The 20,902-nt window shown below is 38.0% G+C and overlaps 3 protein-coding genes across 6 annotated transcripts in view; 1 reads left to right on the top strand and 2 right to left on the bottom strand.

Moving 5' to 3' along the window:
- Nucleotides 1-9,805, top strand: part of LOC107706654 (zona pellucida sperm-binding protein 4-like) — a 15,672-nt gene extending 5,867 nt beyond the window's left edge. Inside the window, exons 8-11 of one of the 2 annotated variants that reach the window (XM_016510434.1) lie at nucleotides 73-186; nucleotides 277-419; nucleotides 8,641-8,644; nucleotides 9,791-9,805. In XM_016510434.1, the coding sequence (XP_016365920.1) occupies nucleotides 73-186; nucleotides 277-401 (239 nt within the window). In that variant the 3' untranslated portion in view covers nucleotides 402-419; nucleotides 8,641-8,644; nucleotides 9,791-9,805. Of the gene's footprint in view, nucleotides 1-72; nucleotides 187-276; nucleotides 465-8,640; nucleotides 8,645-9,790 lie in introns of those variants that run through there. The other variant, XM_016510433.1, reaches the window with a different exon arrangement.
- Nucleotides 489-7,982, bottom strand: LOC107706655 (transmembrane protein 237B). The gene is made up of 14 exons (XM_016510435.1): nucleotides 7,830-7,982; nucleotides 7,639-7,689; nucleotides 6,519-6,550; nucleotides 6,394-6,407; nucleotides 6,129-6,200; nucleotides 5,014-5,139; nucleotides 4,802-4,895; nucleotides 4,522-4,682; nucleotides 4,212-4,338; nucleotides 2,135-2,326; nucleotides 1,922-1,995; nucleotides 1,720-1,816; nucleotides 1,519-1,640; nucleotides 489-668 (listed from the first exon to the last, which is right to left on the bottom strand). The coding sequence occupies exons 1-14, from the start codon at nucleotides 7,845-7,847 to the stop codon at nucleotides 604-606; spliced, it is 1,245 nt and encodes a 414-aa protein (XP_016365921.1). The 5' UTR covers nucleotides 7,848-7,982; the 3' UTR covers nucleotides 489-603.
- On the bottom strand, nucleotides 9,013-20,261 carry LOC107706653 (MAGUK p55 subfamily member 4-like). 3 transcript variants are annotated; one of them, XM_016510430.1, is made up of 22 exons: nucleotides 20,114-20,254; nucleotides 18,794-18,919; nucleotides 18,505-18,659; nucleotides 18,345-18,422; nucleotides 17,707-17,790; nucleotides 17,303-17,434; nucleotides 15,239-15,320; nucleotides 15,041-15,126; nucleotides 14,320-14,391; nucleotides 13,646-13,842; nucleotides 13,410-13,468; nucleotides 13,284-13,301; nucleotides 12,481-12,522; nucleotides 12,364-12,384; nucleotides 12,113-12,127; nucleotides 11,925-11,966; nucleotides 11,258-11,437; nucleotides 11,043-11,123; nucleotides 10,848-10,941; nucleotides 10,601-10,709; nucleotides 9,691-9,825; nucleotides 9,013-9,572 (listed from the first exon to the last, which is right to left on the bottom strand). In XM_016510430.1, the coding sequence occupies exons 2-22, from the start codon at nucleotides 18,849-18,851 to the stop codon at nucleotides 9,381-9,383; spliced, it is 1,932 nt and encodes a 643-aa protein (XP_016365916.1). In that variant the 5' UTR covers nucleotides 18,852-18,919; nucleotides 20,114-20,254; the 3' UTR covers nucleotides 9,013-9,380. The 3 variants fall into 3 exon arrangements, with proteins under 3 accessions (XP_016365916.1, XP_016365917.1, XP_016365918.1); XM_016510431.1 differs by having other exon boundaries at nucleotides 9,014-9,572; nucleotides 18,505-18,626; XM_016510432.1 differs by lacking the exons at nucleotides 9,013-9,572; nucleotides 9,691-9,825; nucleotides 10,601-10,709; ... (11 more) ...; nucleotides 15,041-15,126; nucleotides 15,239-15,320 and adding exons at nucleotides 15,692-16,568; nucleotides 16,723-16,993 and having other exon boundaries at nucleotides 20,114-20,261.
- Nucleotides 20,262-20,902: the final 641 nt, after the last annotated feature.

The following is a 20,902-nucleotide window of genomic DNA, read 5'->3' on the forward strand; positions in this document are numbered from 1 at the left end:
TTATTATCATCATCATTATCAAGAAAAAAAAAAAAGAATAAAGTTTTTTTTTTTTGTTTTTTTGTAATTTAGGAAGGGCCATTTCAGAAGACTTGAAGGATTCTGAGGAAAAGGTTGTAGTTTCAAGTGGGGAGGTCATATTTGTACCCCATTTGCCAGTTTCTGATAATCTAGCAGATAAAGAAGGTATAAAAAGCGATGTGTTATGTTTTTTAATATTCATGCAGTGAACAACCCATGCAAACTAGCCTTAACCTGGAAATGTATGTCTTCTAGTCCCACAGATATTGGATTATGGATTATGGGCGGCAGGAGCTCTCACTGTGTTTGGTGTCTGTGGGCTTGTGGTGGCTGTTTTAATTCAGCGGGCCAAACCTCGCCCTCAGCCCGCTCCAGTGTGACATTAATAAAATGCCAAAAGAATGTGGCCTCTTGTGAAATCACTTGTATATCGATCAGACAAAGAATGGTTTATTTAAAAAAAAAATAAAAAAAAATGTATTGCTGAGACCTTACAATAGGCAAGTGTTTGACATTTCTAATATATACAATGACAACTCAACCATGTATCAAAATACAGTAGAAAAAATGCCTTCAGGTGCCTTATGCAGTGATGTTTCCCTTCTCTTCTGCTTTTGGATGTTCCATTTCCATCAACATTAAAAACTCTACAGAGGGGAAAAAACAACATGCATGTAATATTCATGCAAGTTTAATTTCTAACTTTAAAATTTCAGTTTTGAACACCAAGATATGTTCAGAATGAATACTTTATGTACCTACTAATGTGCAATATATATACGGTACACTACCATTTAAACCACTGGATAAGATGTTGGTATGTGAAAAGAACATCCTGTAGTGTTTACCTTCTGTGTGGTCGATATCTGGACTTGTTGACATCAGAACCCAGGCCAGCCCGACCAGCAAAGTGACCACCAGGTTTACTATGATCCAGGGGTAAAGGATGCTGCGCTCTGAGCCCGGCTGCCTGAGAGGAGACACCACAACCGCTCGGCTCTTATTACTGTACAGCATTTACCCAGCATGCTCTAATGAGAGGGTCTTACCAGAGTGTCACATTATAGCTGGAGTACTGATTATAGAGATTCCATTATCATTGTTCTCATACATACTGAGTTAATAAAAAAATCCGATCGAACCTTTTTCAGTCAAAAAGGCGCCTTGTGCATAAAATGACCCATTTAATCAAATACATTTTAAAGGGGTCATGAACTGAGAAATCAAAATTCCCTTGATCTTTTGACATATAAGAGGTCAGTCATTGTACTATTAAAAAATCCTGTACGTGTCAGAACTCAAAACTATCTAATTAGTCTAAAACAGCTTATATTCAAGCCAGTCTGCCAAAACGACAGCTTGTGGAATGTGCCACTTTATGATGTAATGAATGAATACTTTATGTACCTACTAATGTGCAATATATATACGGTACACTACCATTTAAACCACTGGATAAGATGTTGGTATGTGAAAAGAACATCCTGTAGTGTTTACCTTCTGTGTGGTCGATATCTGGACTTGTTGACATCAGAACCCAGGCCAGCCCGACCAGCAAAGTGACCACCAGGTTTACTATGATCCAGGGGTAAAGGATGCTGCGCTCTGAGCCCGGCTGCCTGAGAGGAGACACCACAACCGCTCGGCTCTTATTACTGTACAGCATTTACCCAGCATGCTCTAATGAGAGGGTCTTACCAGAGTGTCACATTATAGCTGGAGTACTGATTATAGAGATTGATCCGATCACTCGTCATCTGCTGGCTTAATGATAAAACAAGTGCGGAAAAGTACACTGAAAAAGAAAAGGTGTACATGAAAACATTGCTGTTTTCATCATATATATGGCTTCTGTACGAGTGCATAAATCCATTTTTTGACAGAAATGTGATAAACTCACAGAAGGAAGCAAGCGCCACAGGACTGAGGGTCAGTAAACTCCTCATGGTCGTAGCAGCTTTGGCAAGATTCAACCTGTTTGGAGAGAGATCAAAGTAGTTAAGTGTAGTTTAATCTCAAGGGCTCAGGCATCTACAGATATTTATGGCAACAGTGTACTGGACTTTTGTTTGTGTTAGTTCACGTGAAATGGCATTATGGTTCGGTGATTCACCTGTCGAAGGCAGAAACAGTGCTGAGGGCCAGCAGCAGGTAGAGCAGGGACTGTGCGGGGTAGGCCAGGGTGTTATACTGCTGGAGTAGGTTGGAAAGAGTGCTCATCTGTTCCCCAGCCAAAACATAGACCACAATGATATTCCACACAGCATAACCAGCCAGGAAGCCATGAGAAAACAGGCCAATCACCCTGTGCAGTAACAACAGTCAGGGTTTAGAAAAAAGTCTTTCCAGATTTACACTAGCATTTGGATGTCAGTGTGATTATTACCCACAAATTCGCGCATGTAGTGTTTACGAGAGAGGTGTGCGGGTCAACGCAGAAACCAAGGGATAAAGATGGCTCCGAAGAAAACAAAAAGCTGTGCAGTGCCAAGTTGTGGAGAAAATAGTCTTTGCATTGCCTTCCTTCTGATCCCAACTTTAGGAAAGAGTGGACGAACTTTATTTTTAATGAAATTCCAGACCGTGCCAGTAAGAACTTGGTCCTTTGTTCACTTCATTTAACTGCGGATTTGTTTACAAACATGGATTTTCAGAAAGATTGAAACAAAAAGACGATGCTGTGCCGACTATATTGGATCCGACGGTAATGTCGCAACACACAAGTGTGAGAAACTGTTTTCATTATGTGATCACTATTGCTTTGTATGTTATTACTACGGTGGCCGTGAAGTGCAAAGCAAATCACAATTCTGAAAAGTGCTCATCTGTTCCCCAGCCAAAACATAGACCACAATGATATTCCATACAGCATAACCAGCCAGGAAACCATGAGAAAACAGGCCAATCACCCTGTGTAGTAACAACAGTCAAGGTTTAGAAAACAGTCTTTCAGCATTCAAAAGTTTGGGGGTCAGTGAGATTTTTTTTTCTTTTGCTCAGCAAGTATGCAATAAACTGAATAAAGGTGACGGTAAAGACATTTATAAGGTTACAAAAACATTCTGTTTTAAAAAGTGATATTATTTTGAACTTTATTCATCAAAAAAAAGTATCATGGTTTCAACAAAAATATTAAGCAGCACAACCATTTTCAAGTGTGATAAGAAATGTTACCTGAGCACCGAGTCAGCATATTAGAATGATTTCTGAAGGACTGTTTGGCTGCTCAAAATTTGTCTTTGCCATCACAGGAATATATTGAATTTTAAAATAAATTAAAATAGAAAAGAGTTCTTTTAATTGTAATAATATTCCATATTTTTACTGCTTTTACTGTAATAATAAACTTTTGAACAGTAGTGTATTTATACAAAATCTTTTGTTTATTGGTACGTAATATGTTCTTAAATACTAATTGTTGACTATTAACTTCTCCAACTATAATAACACATCATATTTTGAGTAAATTTTGAGCTGAATATGTATACTAACAAAATAACGTAATTACGTTTTAAAGAAACTTTAATATTACTTCAACCCTGTAATGCCACATTCCATTATCATTGTTCTCATACATACTGAGTTAATAAAAAAATCAGATCGAAAACATGTGACGTGGGTCTTAAATAGAAGGTCAGCCATTGAACAAGCACAACATCACAAATCTAAAGACTTTGTTTAAAGCCTGTTAGGTTCAGCTTCTTTAGACTAGAATAGGTTAGAATATATACAACAGCGCTGAATATGTATACTAACAAAATAACGTAATTAAGTTTTAAAGAAACTTTAATATTACTTCAACCCTGTAATGCCACATTGCGCTTATCCATCTGCGCCACTGGAGCTGATAGCTTACAGCCACTTTTAACTAAATGTAAATATACACTCCGTATTTTGCCAATCATAGCAGTGGGCGTTTACTTCCGAGTCTACAATCCGCCACGCCTATTCAAACAGAGCGTTCTGATGAGGGGGCTCAAAAACAGGACCGAAAATAGCCTACTACTTCTAAATTATGATGCTTTTTGATGTAAAAATCTTGATAACATTATAAGTGGACCTCAGAGAACAGTACAAAATAATAAAAAAGTCAGTTCATGACTCCTTTAAGTTGAAGTCTAAAGCAACTGCACAGATCTAAACAAATTGGAAAATAAAGTTTCATTTAAAACCAGATGTTGAAAGCAAACCTAAAGCCGCTGTGCAGTCTCAAAGAGACATCTCTAGTGGTCCACACTGAGCGGCTGTCCGTAAAGCTCTGCTCCATCGGGCCACTGGCCTTCCACTGGTCCACTCGCTCAGCTGCTTGAAAACGACCTGCCACCAAAGATACATGGTCACTCCACCTTCATTTCATGATGTAAAGAGTACCTTGCATACAAACAACTTCACCTTTCATACTGAAATGTTTAGATGTCAAAAGTTGCAATGTATGAACAAGCAAACAGTCTTAAGCAAACACCTGCACACCATATACACATTATTCTGCTTGAAACTTACGGCTCCTCTCCACAAACACCTTCCCCACAGGCTGGCTCTGTCCTTGGGGAGCGGAGAACAAGGAATGCTGGGGGACAGGCACCTGGGGGTCTGTGATGATATCATCATCCTCTATGTCCAATTCGTTGTTGGACTGTGTTTCTGTGACTTTAGGTTTCACTCTGGAGAAATGACAAATTAAATCCAACAGAGCTTTCATAAAAAACGACACATCAGTGGTGCATGAAAAATACCTGGAACCTTTCAATAACCTGTTTAAGGTTAAAAAAAAAAGACTTACTTTCTCTTTTTTGGTTTGCGCGTCACCTCTTCGTCGACATGCTGATCCACCATATCTCCATTTGACACCAGGTCTGTCTGATCTCCCTCCACATCTGACCAGTAAGAGCAAATCAGCATTATTTCTGGGGGGTCTATGTTAATAAACTCCCACCTCTACAGGTATCAGATGAATTGTAGTGAACAGGACATGGTTTTGAACAGTGTTTCTACCAATTGCTTGTGCTTTCTTCTTCTTTTTCCTCCTTTGTGGCGGATTGTCCACAGGTTCTGGGCTCAAAGGTTCCAGACATTCAGACTGTCTGTGACTGGTAAGCCCTCCCATTTCCATTCCACCATCTACAAAGGTCAAGGGTGAAACAAACTCATCACATGCACACACCATGCTTCTACAGGTGATACCAAGCAGTCAAGTTTGTCTGGTTGCAAGGTCTAGTATCCAGACTCTGCTGGAAGATGTTGTTCCAAAAAAGCATCTTTCTCCATCTTTTTCTCTCTTTTGAAAGCCATTCAAAAGTAGCCATGTATTCTACTATGTAAAATGTGCAAACAATTCCAACACGGATTGGAAAAGCAATGGCAACACAACTTTAATTTGCTGATTTAGTGCACTGCACTACTTTAAACCACTTAAAGACCCAATAGCTTAGAAGCACTTTTGCACCAACATGCCAAAATGGGAACCTGCCAATGAATAGCAGCTTGAAGACAAAAATAAAAATAAAGTTAAATATTTTTAATAATTATGCACAAATCAATGAAACCGTAAAAGACTAAATACAAAAATATCAAACCATTTGCCATCAAACCATATTATATTTGTTCATGAACACATTTATTATCTTCAATTGTTTCCCAACAGTTAAATATGGTTTGAAGGATATGACAAAAAATATGGTTTGAAGGATATGACAAAAGCATCCTAATTTATGATAGTTTTAAAATGGTGTTTGAAAAATATAGTTGACTAAAACCATAGAAAGTAGTTTAACTTGTAATTTAAGTTTTGTTATTTATTATTGTTATTTAATAATAAAACTAAATGAACTAAAATGTATAAATAAAAATCATTTAAAAACTAATTAAAATGACAAAAACAATCAAAAAGTTCCCCAGTAAAATTATTACAATTGTAAGTAAAATTATTTAAATAAAATCTCATTCAAAATATTAACAAAAACTATAATAATATATCAATGATACTAAAATAACACTGGTTTGAAACAAGTCATTGGACGTTTGACCTTACAGTTGCTGAGATTTAGCACTTATGACAACTAGCCCCACTCTCTCCTATCATATGTGTTGCTTATATCACCTAAACTCACCATCATGTTCATCCACACTCTCCACATCCCTCTTGGCCTTCTTTTTCCTACTCTTTGGAGCAGGAATCTCCTCTTTGAAGGACAACAGAAGAGCTTCATTACATAATCTAATGTTAACTGACCAATAAACGGCAATTTTACCTTAGGCAAATCAATCTAACTGACTCGTCATCAAATTTTAATCATTATTACCTACTCAAATACATAATAAGATTGGACCAAGAGATCTCAAATGTGGAAAAACATTTAAAAGAGAAACACTCACCTGCTGTGTCCTGACTGTGCGTTTGAAGGTATAATGAAGAAAGAGGAAGGAAAAGAAGAGCATATGACTTCCCTGTATAAAACAATTACAATTTAAACAACATCTGATCTGCTAGGTGATCTTACCTTGGCATAGATGGCAATGCTCGTGGTCCCCGCTAAAATGTTCAAAAGTAATATTAGGTTAGCAATAAAGAGTTCCAATGAAACTCAAGTATCAGATGCTGAACCTGTTGAGGGCTCTACATTTGTATATTGTGTCTAACAAAGCTTACCGTTGGCTTTTTCGCCATTCCACTCAAGAGTACAGGGGGAACACAAGGGACATGTACAAACAAACATCTCTGAGCACTTAAAGCAAGGATTAATGCGAGTCTAAATCTGAGACGAGCATCTGCCAAGCAGCAGGATTATGTAAAGGAGGAGCTACTCAGGAGTCACCATCAAATACTGTTACTCTACCTTCTGACATAAACACACACACCACCACCACTTACTTACTTACTTATGTATTTATTTAATTAAACAGTATTTTGGACAAATAAATGCAGTCTTGATGAGTATTCAGTTCAGGATTATTTAATGAATAGAATGTTGAAAAGGACAACATTTATTTGAAATAGAAACATTTTTATAATGCCTTTACTTTTGATCAACATGAAGCATCACATTAATGAAAATTTAAATGAGAATTATGCTTAAATGTAATGAAAATAATGTAAGAATACCTTTAAAAAAAACCTTAGTAGCCCCCAAATTAGGATAAATGTCCTTATGATTTAGGGGTCAAATATGATCTAGGCAATTCTCAACCATTTTTGTGAGATTTACCCTTTTACCAATAAAAGTAGGTTTATCTTCTGAGATTTATTCTGTGTATCTAAATGTACATGTTCACCCTAGCACTGACTGTATTTATTATTGCATTTATTTGCATTAATAAGGTATTGCTTCAATCCAGACTATATATTCTATAGTCTTTGGTTTTAAGCATAATGCAAGAGGTTTAAACAGATTGCAATGGATAAACCCAGAAAGCCTAGTCCTCAACATTTACAAACCTACAGGGGGAGCAAAAGCATCTGACTCCTAGAGAGTTTACCTTTATGACTACTGTTGTGCTTGTCAATGTGAAGCTTGTACTCAGTAAAATTAAAAAGAAATGAAAAGGCTTATCAACAACAGCTCAAAGGCTTAACAAGAAGAAACAAACACACAGGCTATGTTATGAATATCCCAGACTTACCCTCTGTCCTTGAGGAATGGGAGGGAGATCTCTTCTCCTTGTGCTGGGAACCTACAATCATATAATATAATAATAATATTTAAACAACAGCTCTGAACATGCACACTAAAGGATGAAGTAGTTTAATTAGCGTCTGTCAGTAACTGCTTGCCAACAGAACACGATGCTTCTCATTTAAGCACGTAACAAACCTTTGCTTCCGTATCCATACTTTGGAGTTGAATAACAAAAGCTTTGTCGAGTTAACTACTGAGCAAAAATTATCTTTGTATTTTCATGTCGTTTGTGGTCTGAGATTTTGTTTTGCACGTTGTCTATTGTTGATGTTGGAGACGGGTGGGCGTGTCTAACTTCCCTGACGTACTCTACGTACTAGAGGCGCGCAGCAATTCAGAACGTAATTATACGTATAAAAGGGCAAGACAGATGGCTGGAAATCATACTACAATGTACACAAAAGACTTATTACACCTACGTTTTAAAATAATTGTTTATCTAGAAAGACTATATGATCCTATTATATCTTATTCTTTTTATTTACAATTATTTTTGAAGAAAGTCTCAAGAGCTGGAAAATATGCATGTCAAATATGCAAGTTTGAAAAAATAATAATAAAAAGATGTTTGCTAAATATTTATAACTGAATTTATGACTGAAATGGGTAAAACGTTCAGTTATTAAAAAAAATAATAATTTAATAAATAATATATATATAATTTACATTAAAGAAGTCATTAATTTTAATGCTAGTGGTGTTACCTTAAAGGGGTCATATGATACGATTTCAGTTTTTCCTTTCTCTTTGGAGTGTTACAAGCTCTTGGTGCATAAAGAAGATCTGTAAAGTTGCAAAGACTAAAGTCTCAAATCCAAAGAGATATTCTTTATAAAAGTTCAGAGTCAGCCACGCCTACCTAAAACGCCTCGCATTGACACCTAGTGATTGAACTAGGTATTGCAGTCCAAATTCAAAATATTGGTGAGGGTTTCTTCACCCGGCCCCTCCTCCACAGACTTGACGCACACGCAGGTTGCCAGCTTGAAGACAACAACAGGAACGAGCGCACTTGACGATGAATGAAATGAAATAGGATGTGTTTTATGTCAACTGGCAACCCGAAATACAATTGGGTAAACTGGCAGTCTACTCAATATTCCATTTCAGATGGAAATACGTCACTACACTGAAATAAAGTCGGCAGCAACTTAGCATGTTTCTTAAATATCTGCAAATATATTATGGTATTTTTATGCTTTAGTAGAGTCAAAAACTTACATACAGCACCTTTAATATAGAAGCACCTGTTTTTTATGAATAGACTTTAATGGAAAACCTTAAAAGGACATCTGCATAACATTAGGTGTGAAAAGTTTAATTTCTTTCAAATACCACTGTTTCATTAACACATCAACTCAAGTGACCTTAGTTCAGTTCTTCTGATTAACGCCTTGTCACTCCAGACCTGAAAATCCTCACAATCAAATACAGTTTAAAACGGATTAAGAGTGCTCAAAAATACCAAATCTCTTTTGGAGAGCTTAATAAATGTTTAGGTTTTATTTATTTTTTCACAAGGGCGAAGAAAAGATTGACATCTGAAAAAATGTAAACATATTTTGCATTCAGACGAACATTTTACAGACAAAACACATTATCCTCACCCAAAAAAAAGTTGAAAAGAAAGTTTATTTGCATGTTCATGCCCATCCGCTCTCCTATAGTATCCCTGAGCTCTTCATATTAAGACTGGTCAGTTGGTCTGATCCATGCAGCCGGTACCCACTGTGGTTCATCCTGAGCTCTCCTCACTGCGGTCAGCAGCTGCACACATGCGGCCTGCAGGCCGTCGTTTACTATCACATGATCAAAGAACTGACAGTAATGCTGTTCCATATTGCGTCCTGCATCTTCTATCTCCTGAAAATCTTCATCCTGTCTCTCGAGAGAGAAAATACAGAGATTAATGGAAATACTGTACTTTTAAGACACTAACCATAAATTGAAAGGTAAAAAATAAATCGAGTGGACATAGGTAAAGATGCTAGCTCACCTTAAAAGGTCGGCTGGTGTAGTAATTTGTGATGATATGCGAGTTCATTCGTGTGCATTTCATCTGCTCAACAGTAGGAGGCTTTATAAAGATGGCATACGCCCTCAGCTCCGCAGTCCTCACTGACTCTAATGCCTGGAGATCAAGAACATAGAAAGCATCAGAACAAGTCAGGTGTAATCCAGAAGAGACGACAATTATTCTTATTAAACAATTATTGTAGCATAATAATAGCACAATTCTCTTCCAGGGTTATTATTGTTTACTAAAACTAAAATGATTGTAGCATGTTTGTTAACTGAAATAAAGCGGAAATAAAATAAAGTATAAATATTAGATGAAAAACTTTAAATGAAAATTAGAAATGAACTGGGCAACTAAGTTGAAGCACTAAAATTACTAACTGGAAATAAAAACTAAAACTGAAACAAAAATGAATTAAACCAAAATAGTAATATTTAAATATGTAACATAGCGATAAGAAAATGATGAAAATGGCAAAAGCACACAAAAATTCCAGAAATGTAACTAAAATTAAAAGTTACATTTTTTCAGCTTTAGTTTTTAATTATTATTTTAGTTTCAACTTATTTCAGTAAGTTGCCATGGCAGGATTTCTTTTGTTCAGTTTACATTTTTCATCTACTATAATATTTTACATTTTATTTTAGCTTTATTTCAAGTAACTAAAATGTTTTTATAGTCTAATTTGTAGTTAACAATAACTAAAAATAGTATATAGTAGCATAGATAGTATATTAATAACCCTAAAACAAAATAAAATAACACTCTTCTCTTCAACAGATCTGAACACGAGTTAAGGGGTTGTTCCTAACCCAAAATATTAGCAATAAACCTTAGCAAGCGCCACTTATAACAACAGATGAATATAGTTCCAAGAGAAACTCACATATGGCTCAATGTCAATCACACAGATCTTCCCACTCGCCAAAACATCTTTAACCGCATCCACGCTAGTGCCATAGAGATGACCTCTCAACTCCCCAAACTCAATAAACCTGAGGAAGAAAGAAAGAAAAGGGTCACAGACCTACTTAAAATTACAAAACAATAGAAAGATTATACAGTCCCCCCAAAAAACATAGTAAATCTGGAAAAATTATCTGTTTATGCGCAGCCGAGTATATTTAGACCACCTGTGATTGCAGACCATGGTGTCAAACTGCTCTCGGCTGATAAAGTGATATTCTCTGGCAGATTCCTCATGGCATTTGGGTGGCCTTGTGGTATCTAAGTGGAAATGAAAGTCAACTTCAAAATCAGCACGCATGTACATTTTTACATATGTACAGTTATATCACACAAAGTCATATTTGTAGAATGAAACTCACGGGGAACGGCTCCTTGGTAGACCTTGGGATTGATCTCAATTAGCCTCCTGCGTAACTCATTTACTCCGACCCCAGACGGACCTGACGGCAGAATACGGTTTCAGAACATACATGATAATGCGCATGCAGGAACGCAGCTACAGTAAGTTGTACAAGATCTACAAGGTAATATGTGTATTTTGCTGGCTGATTTTAGCCCCGTGAGACACACTCACCCAGCAGAGCTATGAGGCGGTGTGGGTGCTCTGGATGGTGCTGGTACCGCACCACCTCCTCATACGGTTTGGCCAGTGAACTGTAACAGTTCGTGGGACAGCGTAGGGTGCAGGACTGGGACGTCCCAAATGCCTGACCTCTCCGTTGGCGACAGAGACGCAGACTTCGTCGAAAACCAGCTGGCATACACACAATAAGATGTACACAGAATAAAAGCACAATCATAAATGCAAAGAATCATATGAAAAGTTAATGAGTGGAAAGTGTTGTATTTCTTTTTTAAATGTAATATAATCAATGCATGTAATATGTAATAATGATTTTACAACCAAACTAACATCTAAAAAAAAAAAAGACAGCTTTTATATCATCTTCTACCTGACTGGTCAATATTCATTTATTTTAATCATTAGTATGTGCAAAATTTAGGTATCTACAACAAAGTCATAGCTAAACCAAAACCAACCAAAGTTGCCTTTATCTAGTCAGTGTTACGATGCTGTGAACCATTTAAATGTCATGGAAGCCCATTTCTAAATTGTGAGATGTACAAAAGTTGTAATTAGCTTTTGCCATTTTTTATGGTCCGTGGCAGAAATGGACTTCCGTAAATATGCTGTAGTAAATATAAACCCGTAAATTCTGTAATATCTGAGAGTCACTCACTCAGGTAAATCCCTTCAATATTGGTGCTGAATTCACTCTCCTCTGAAACACAACACCAGACACAGTTAATGCATCAATTGACAAACACAGAACAATTAGCAATGACTCAATGAAATAAAAATCAAATCAGCAACAACAATTAATATTAAACTTTATGATTTCTTCAGTAATGAGTTATATACACTCACCATCCTTTAGCTCTTCTGATGAATCATCATGAAGGAAACAGGAACAAAAGTGATCAGAGCCAATTTATTTACAGTATTTACTGCTGCATTCAAAAATCTGTAACCATACTTCATCTTTAATACCATATTTCTTAACAAATCTAGCTGTTTCTATAGTTCAGGTCAGGGGGCAGCTCTGTTAATGACGGAAACATTGACCCTAAATCTGAATTCAGTACATGTTTCTCCTGATATCTTCAGGACTTACCTACCAGATTCAAATGCCTCCTCATCTGCGCATTAGGAAACAAAAACACATATATATATAAGTATAACAAGCATTATATAGCTAAGGTTTTATTACTCATTTAAATCAGGCAAGAAAATACCTGCTTCTACACATTTTTCATCTATGGCATTCATGTCATCTTCTGTAAGAATAAAAAAGTGGGGGGAAAAAGAAAGATATCAGAGACTAAGGTCTGTTTCACACTGCACGCACAAGCAGTGTGCACAAAAATATTAAGCAGCACTACTTTTTTATTATTGATAATAAGAAATGTTTCTTGAGCAGCAAATCAGTATATTACAATGATTTCTGAAGAATCAATGTGACACTGAAGACTGGAGTAATGATGCTGAAAATTCAGCTTAGCATCATAGGAACGAATCACATATAACAATATAAATAAAAAAAGCACTTATTTTAAATTGTAATAATATTTCACAATATATCTGTTTTTACTGTATTTTGATCAAATAAATGCAGCCTTGGTAAGCATAACAGACATTTTTTCAAATACATTACTTCTTTCAAAATCAAATCTTACCAACTCCAAACTTTTGAACAGTAGTGTAGTAAATCAACTGGATTTACTGAATATTTAAAGTGCTGTTTATGTTCATGTTACGGTGTATGGAACTTGCATAAACCACAAAAGATGTATTGGGTGGGTAGATCACACAAACATTTTCCAAGATTCATAAAAGCCTATAATGCAAAAGACTTTGTTGATAAATAGTTACAATGTTAGAAACTATAATAAGTATTTAAAAAATGGTTTGTAGTGCATTTTTACCATATTTTCTGCACCCACACTTCTGCTAAACTCCTTGTAAGTCTATTTTGGTGGGCAGTGTGAACATTGTAACCTACAGGTCAGTGTATTTCTAGACTGGACTAAATGCTCACCTTCATCCACTGTGCTCACTGCAGGTTGGCATGGAAACAAAAGACAGCCGATACAAAACAGTTGAATTAAAAACATATTGAGTAAACGCAAATATAAAACAATAACAGCATATACTGTTTACTCACAGGTTTTGACACAAGTGTGAGGATGATAAGGCTGAGACCACCATAACTCTTTCTGCTTCCTACAAATGCACACACAGTCACATTTGGGTTTTAAAATTGGGGCCGGCAGTGATTATCAGCATAATCTCACATCACATTCAGGTCCGCTGCCAAATCTCATCACATCATCGCACAGCCTATGCTGATGTGTAATTATTGTGTCACCGACCTTTAACCCCTGACTACTTAGAACTGACCTTTTCAGCAAGCTGGTGGACGGAATGAGGCCAGCGCAGGCAGAGATACTGGGTAGTTTTACAGCCTGCCACCAGAGAGTGTCTGACTGATCCACAATCTCCAGGATATCTCCCTTCCTGAATGCCATGCCGGCATCTGCGCAGGGAATGGAAGGGTCCATGTGGGGATTGTAGTCCACCATGGCACGCACATACAGCTTGTGAGGAGAGCAATGCCATTAAAAACATCAGTAATATGCCAATGTGTTGTCACATGATGACCTCACTGCATGCATAATTCAATCCGTAGAATCTAATAATGTTTTTGGACATAAAAACAGTTATGTACTTTTTTCCAAGTTTGTATAAAATGTTTTTATTCTTGTTAATCTAATCAAATAATTATTAAAGATAAAGATGTTAAGATGGTTTTACTTCTGGAACATTCGTCATACTGCAAATTGAAGGTCAAAGCAAATGCATTTTGAAATGTTGTGTGCTGCACATTTGGGGAAAGTAAAGTAGTGTGTGACATTGTTTCAATAATTGGTTCTCCTGCTTTTTTGAAAACTCCCAGTGAGCCAAATATACTGTTTAATTCAGGGAACTGGATGCACAATATTTTTTTCAGACAGCTCTAGACTAATGTTGTATATAGACTAATGTAGATCTAGTGTTGACGTTTGTTAACTCACCATGGTTTGGTTGTTGACTGGCCTGTCAGTGATGGGAACCACCTTAAACATTATGGTTCCATGGGAGTGAGCCTGTGGTAGGAAATGAAGACACAAAAATGAATGAATATTTTTGATTTATCATTATTTACTTGTTGATCACAGTTTCCCCATTAAATGAAATGGGAATAGTTGTTGTTTGGTACAACAGATCCTTGGTTTAGGATACCTTGCTGTACCTTGATAGCACTGGTTGCTCTAGCACAGTAATGACAGATGAAGAAGAAGAGGAGGAAGAGGAGCATGAAAGGACAAATGAAAAAAGCGAGAGGATAAGGCAATAGCTGGACTGGTGGGAATATAGTGTTCTTTATCATAGTTGTTGTGTGGTACAGCACATCCTTGGTTTGGGATCCCTTACTGTAAAAAATGATGGTACTATTGTTTTCTGTAGAGCTACTTTACAGCTGAATCACATATTGCAAAAATGACGTTGGCATTGAACTGAATTCAATCGACACTGAACTGGCTAATGACATTGCTGCCTTTTGTAGAACTGCTTATAGCTGAATTGAATTTGTTTCAGATTGCTGACAATCAATACAGATCAATCTAAAGCTATAAAGGCAACTTGACTTGACACTGGTGCCGTGACCCGTATGGGAATGAAGCACACAAGTGTAACAGAATACCATGCTGTGGACCAACATATTATAGGAGAGTGTACTGTATGTGTACTAACCAGAATTTGTATAATCTGTTCTGGTTCCAATCCAAATACAGGATGGCCGTTTACCTCCACCAGCCTGTCTCCAGCATGCAAGAGACCTTCAACAACAAGCAAACAGACAAGAAACAGGACTCCATGAGAAATGTAATACTAATATACAAAAATAGAGAGTAGGGATTCAGAAAAAGAGTACAGCCAGGCAACCCTCACCACTGCGGTCAGCCAGTCCTCCATGTATAACACGAGCAATGTATATTTCTCCTGTCACATCATCTCTCCTGATTGTTGCTCCCTATATGTTAGAAGAAAGCAGACATCAATCCAAATATCTACAAGGCTTCATTTGATATGAATCAAGCACAAAATATGCATTCATCAAACATCTGATGGAAGTGGCATGACAGGAACAATATTCAATGACTAAATGAACTGCAATGATCTTTAAACAAAATCAAAAGAATAATCAAATAATTAAGAGAAATGATGATATGAGAATGAACAGTCATATTAAACCAATGAGAATGACCAATTAAAAAAACAAACAAAACACTAAAAATATCACTTCCAAAAAGGTTGGACAAGCACTAATGTGACAATGGTAAAATCAATGACCAGTGGTGACATATCAGATGAACACACACATATTAAAGATTTGAAAGACCTGCATGCTTGAGACAGCAAGAATATGAAAGGATGTTCATAAGCGTGGAAACGTGGAAGTGGCCTTATTCATTTTTCTTGTTTTTCTTTTTCTTCTGGCTAATGAAACATCTAAACGTGCTGCTATTCACTTTGCGGTTTTGGGCAGGGCTGGATGTCAAGGAGCCATTGGTCATCCGGTGTTGTACATCAACCTGTCTCCGTTGAGAAGATGGTGATGGATTTGTTTTGGCATTAAAAGATTTCCCCTTTGATAGCACTGGCTTCTCCAGCAAAGTGATGGCAGATGAAGAAGAAGAGGAGGAAGAGGAGCCAGAAGGACAATGAGGAAAACGAGAGGATGAGGCAATAGCTGGACTGTTGGGAACACTGAGCGATCTGCTACCCATCCGGTTAACCACTCTACTTGCAGTCTCTGTGCCATGTGGTGATTCTGAAGTTGTGTTGCTTGTGGATACTAGCTCCTGGAGCTTCTCCACTACATGCGTTAGCATCGCCAAAGCCTGAGACTTCTCCTGCACGCTCTCAGAGATGCGTTCAGTAGCTGCAGCCATCCTCTCACCAAGCAGGTGGACGTTTTCAGAACTGTGCTCCATGCAGCTGGTGGCCTGCTGCAATGTATTTCGCAATTCATTCAGACCTTCCTCTTTTGCCGGCCTTGTATGGGAGCATGTGATGGTCTCCCTTACCCGATGACAGTGCATTGGGCTTGGGGGAGCGGTTCGGGCGTGAGGGGTGGTTCTAGAAGGTTTTGGAGAAGGATTTGAAGCATGAAAGCAGCAAGATGATGAGGAAATCCATGGGGACGGTTGGGAAAATGTATGTAGCATAGAACTGCAATAACTCTTGTCCCCACTGTCCAAATTGTCAATCAAATTGTCTTCAGAGAAAGAATGAGAAATGAATGGTGAAATGGATGAAGACAAGAAGACAAAGAACACTAATTAGATAATGCTTTCAGCAGAGGCATACAAGTCGCAAATCTTGATGGATGTAATAATGGGAACCTCCAAATGCAGGGTTTTGGTCCTTACCAATTACAACAGAGCTACAGACACAAGGGGTGGAGGAACTGAGGCTCTGTTTCCATAATGTTTTGTTCTGGTGGCAACTGCCCAAAGCGTTGCAGTGGTGTACAGTGGTGGGAGTAACAACACTTGGGGACGCAGGAGTCTTGGTGGATGTGGAACCATCCAACACGGCATCTAAGCCTCCAGCCAGACGTCTCCCAGCTGAGAAGAGTCCATAGTGGGTTGCATGCCTTAAAGCGTCCCAGTGGCTTTGAAACTCTCTACCAGCTCCAGTCTATCCATGACAACACACAGCTCAAAGTTACCAGAAACACTTTTACTAGAACACTTGATCAGGTCAGCTATTAGTGAACTTAAAAAATTAACAATCTAAAACATAAGAAATATAGGAGGAAAAACATCATGTCTAAATATGCTCTTCCTAAGCAACAAGGTTTTTAACAATTCTTTATAACTGAACCTTGCTGCTATGCTGATCTGAAAGACAGGCGTCAGTAACGTATTGAAAGTGTCAAAATAAATCCCAGGTTAGTAAAAGCAAGCCTTAGATTTGCCTGCCACTCCTTTTACTGGTCATGCTCACCAGAGGTTGATTGTTTTTGACCAAGCAAACAATCCTCATGGCTTCCTCGTCTTCAGGCAGGTCTTTAGGCAGCGGTGGCAGATCTGGCTCATAGTCCCTCAAACTTACTGTGTCATGAGCCGAGAGAAGAGCCTGAAAAATACATGTAGTTTCTGGTATTTCTGTGGTCAACAACACATTCCAAACAACTAATTGAATACTGGAAGTGGTCAACTTTAAAACCTTCTAATTAAAAGGCACAACAACAGTGTCTATCAGCATTTACTGGCCCATAAAGTATGCCCTGAAACACTACAATAATGTCTGGCCTTAGACTTTAGAAAGGCTCTTTAATGAAGAGGGTGATGGCTAAGAAAATGACTTTGCCCCTCAAAACACCATGTATTTATTGAAAGAATGCTCACCTGTAGGTGGGGATGACCAAGGAGGGCATACAGTTCTCGAGCTTCATTTGAGGGGTTTTGGACTGCTAGCAAATCAGACAGAATCTAGAGTGCACAAAACACGAGTCAAAAAAACGTATTAGGAAATGAAAATGTATTGGTACAAAAATTTGGAGAAAAGACCAAGACCTCTAAGACAGGGGTGGACAACTCTGCCCCTTGAGATTTATTGTCCTGCAGTTTAGCTCCAACCCTAATCAATCACACCTGCCTCTAACTTTCAAGTCATCCTGAGACTTTGGTTAGATTAGATTGACAGTGGATCTTGAGGGTCAAATTTGCCCACCCCTGTTCTAAGACCTAGATCCAAACCAGACCAAGACCAAGGCCAACACTAGACCTCATAACCCCCAGATTCAGGCTAAAACCTAAACCCAAAGTCACAGAGCAAGAACGTCATGTTCATGTGATGTCAAGAGGTTGTAAGTCCAAGAATCTGATTGGTATAATCTGCAATGTTTGCAAGTCCTCAGGCACACCAAGAGATCAAGCTTTAGAGGTCATATTTTGAACCTCAACAAGGAAATATGAACTGATACTACAAGGTATGACTGGCACAAACTATGGCAAAAATTAAGGACAGTGAGAATGAAGCTGACCTGTAGAGAGAGTCCAGACGAATAGGAAAGATACGGTCTAGCTGGACTCTTTAGGTGCCTCTGTAGACATTCATACAACTGCAGAGAAAAAAAGAAGATGAACCCTTACTGGAGGAGATGAACCCTGACTGTTAGTAGGTGTATGTAGGATGGACTCTACCTTTAGTAGGGACTGCAACCAGGGGGCATTGAGAAGACTGTACAACAGTTCAGCTCCATTTATATCTTTATTGACAGAGCCCCTCACTTCAGCAATCACATGAGCCAAGATCTGTGTCAGGCCTGAAACATGTAATGCAAGCACCTTCAGAACTCCTGTTGGTTATATATGATGCTCATTTACTTCTTCAGCAGCTACAACAGTGCTAATGTAAGCATGCTGTTAAATATCAAAGCTAAACTAAAATTAAGCTGACAGCTTCCAAAATTAGCTATATGCAGCATCATACCTTTGTCTCCCATCTCCAGTGGAGCTGACCCAGGATCAGTCTCCACGTCTGGTCTCATTGTCAATCCTGGAGTGTTTTGGGGTTCAGGGAATGAAAAAATGATGCACTGAACCTCCTCATATACAGCTGCAGGAATAAGCATATGAAATCAATAATTGCTGATCAGTTGTTGCCTGCTATATTCATATGTTTATGCTGTTACATCCTCTTCACTGGTTTGTATAAGACGTTCTAACAAGAGCTGCGTTTCACAAAAGCACCACAAGCCTAAGTACCGTTGAACCATTGGCTCTGATGATCTCGATGATCTACTTAGCCTTACGATGCTTTTGGGAAATGCATTCTAGAACTTTTTGTAGTTGTAAATACAATTCATGTTTCCAGGTTTACCTTACTTTAGTGGTTAATATATGAGACATTATGATTTGGATATGCAATTAAAACCTTTACAGACAAATAACACCGGTAGAGATCAAGGCTAGTAACCAAAAGCTTGTAGGTCAAAACTCTAAGGATCATTGGTCCATAGGGACTGTCATTGTTCTTAGCGTATAATATGTTATTTTGGATAAACATGTGAATGATACATTTGCAAATGAAAGAAAATTAACTGGTTAAGGAGTAAGGGCTGATAACCCAGAGGTATTAGGTTAAATCCAGAAATCCCAGAATGGAGGTGGTCCACGAATGCCCTTGTCACAGTTTTGACCTTGAGCAAAACACTTAAGTACAGGTTACTCTAAGGGTCCTGTCCTGGTAATAACTGCACCCTGAGTGGCTTTGGATTAAAAAAATGTTAAATAACATTGTTAAATAACAATGACAGATGAAAGAGCATGTTTCTAAACATGATTTGTTATGATCACTGCAGGTGAATATTGGATATTGGAATACTGGAGAATGCAGGTGAATACTGGATATTAGTTTGCATATCTTTTGAACAAGACAGGTGCACCTAATTTCAGACTTTATGACTAAATGGGTGTGATATAAAACTCTTCACGTCATATTTTCAAATATCCTTTCTGAGAGTTACTGTCCTTTTAAAAATGGTTTTACCTCAGTGTTTCTGCATTTGAGTCCATTTGCATAACCAAATCTGATAGTTGACTGCAGGATATGTCTAGAATTTACATGTAACAATGTTGAATCCAACTGGAGAATCCCTGGAACTCACACAAGGAAGGGCTAATAATTACTGTAAATAAACAGCATTCTACATTTGTCACACAGGGAGCTTCCTCTTAGATAAATCTGGGAAGCAAGAACCACAAACCCACATCCAGGCAGAGACTTAAGTAGCAAATACTGTTCACTCACCTCCCTCTTCCCTCACGTTCCGTTTGTCTTCTCTGTTTAGATCCCAGTTTAGAATTTAACACACTGAAGAGCTTCTAAAGAAGGTTTGCATGATGATGGCCAGTTTTAACTCACTCAGATATGAACGTGAATAGTATTCCATAGCAGAGCACGGAAAAGTCCTCTTGGAAAAAAGAAGTGTAATCCCTCGCTATCCTGCTTAATCCCTTGCAAGCAAATGAGTCAACCGGGGAGAGAGAGTGTGTAGGAACGTGAAGGAGGAAATTAGGAAGGGAGGGATTGGAGAGTGTGTCAGGATGTGTCTGTGAGTGAATGTCCTTTCACATTCTTTCAAACGTCATTCTATCACAAAACTCCTTTAGGCTTTCAGTTATTGATTCATCATAACACGTAAACACTCACAACACATAATAAACATCTGATGATCCCACACTGAATACATTCTGCATCACATACGCACACATACATGGGATGTAATCCTCTTGATTAAAACAGCGGAGCGAATGACACAGTCACACTTGTTTTTTGATTTTTATCACACTGCCCATGAGGGGACAGGATAATGCGGAGACTCTCAATAGGGAATCGGTTCAGCACTGCAGCTGGAATTGCTTGCCAGTTCAGCGCTGAACAGGGTAAGGATCTGTCTCGGCCTGTTTAAGAGAAGTCGGAGTGAAATCGCACTCTGCAGTGGCCAAGACCCTCATCAGCAGAAAGATTCAAAAGGCTAAGCTCACCTTTGCTGAGAAGCATGTTGTGTGGAGTGAGGAGAACTGGTCCAAAATTCAC

The sequence above is a fragment of the Sinocyclocheilus rhinocerous genome, unplaced genomic scaffold (assembly GCF_001515625.1).
Source record: "Sinocyclocheilus rhinocerous isolate Xijiao unplaced genomic scaffold, SAMN03320098_v1.1 scaffold1285, whole genome shotgun sequence".
In the NCBI taxonomy this organism is placed as follows: Eukaryota; Metazoa; Chordata; class Actinopteri; order Cypriniformes; family Cyprinidae; genus Sinocyclocheilus; species Sinocyclocheilus rhinocerous.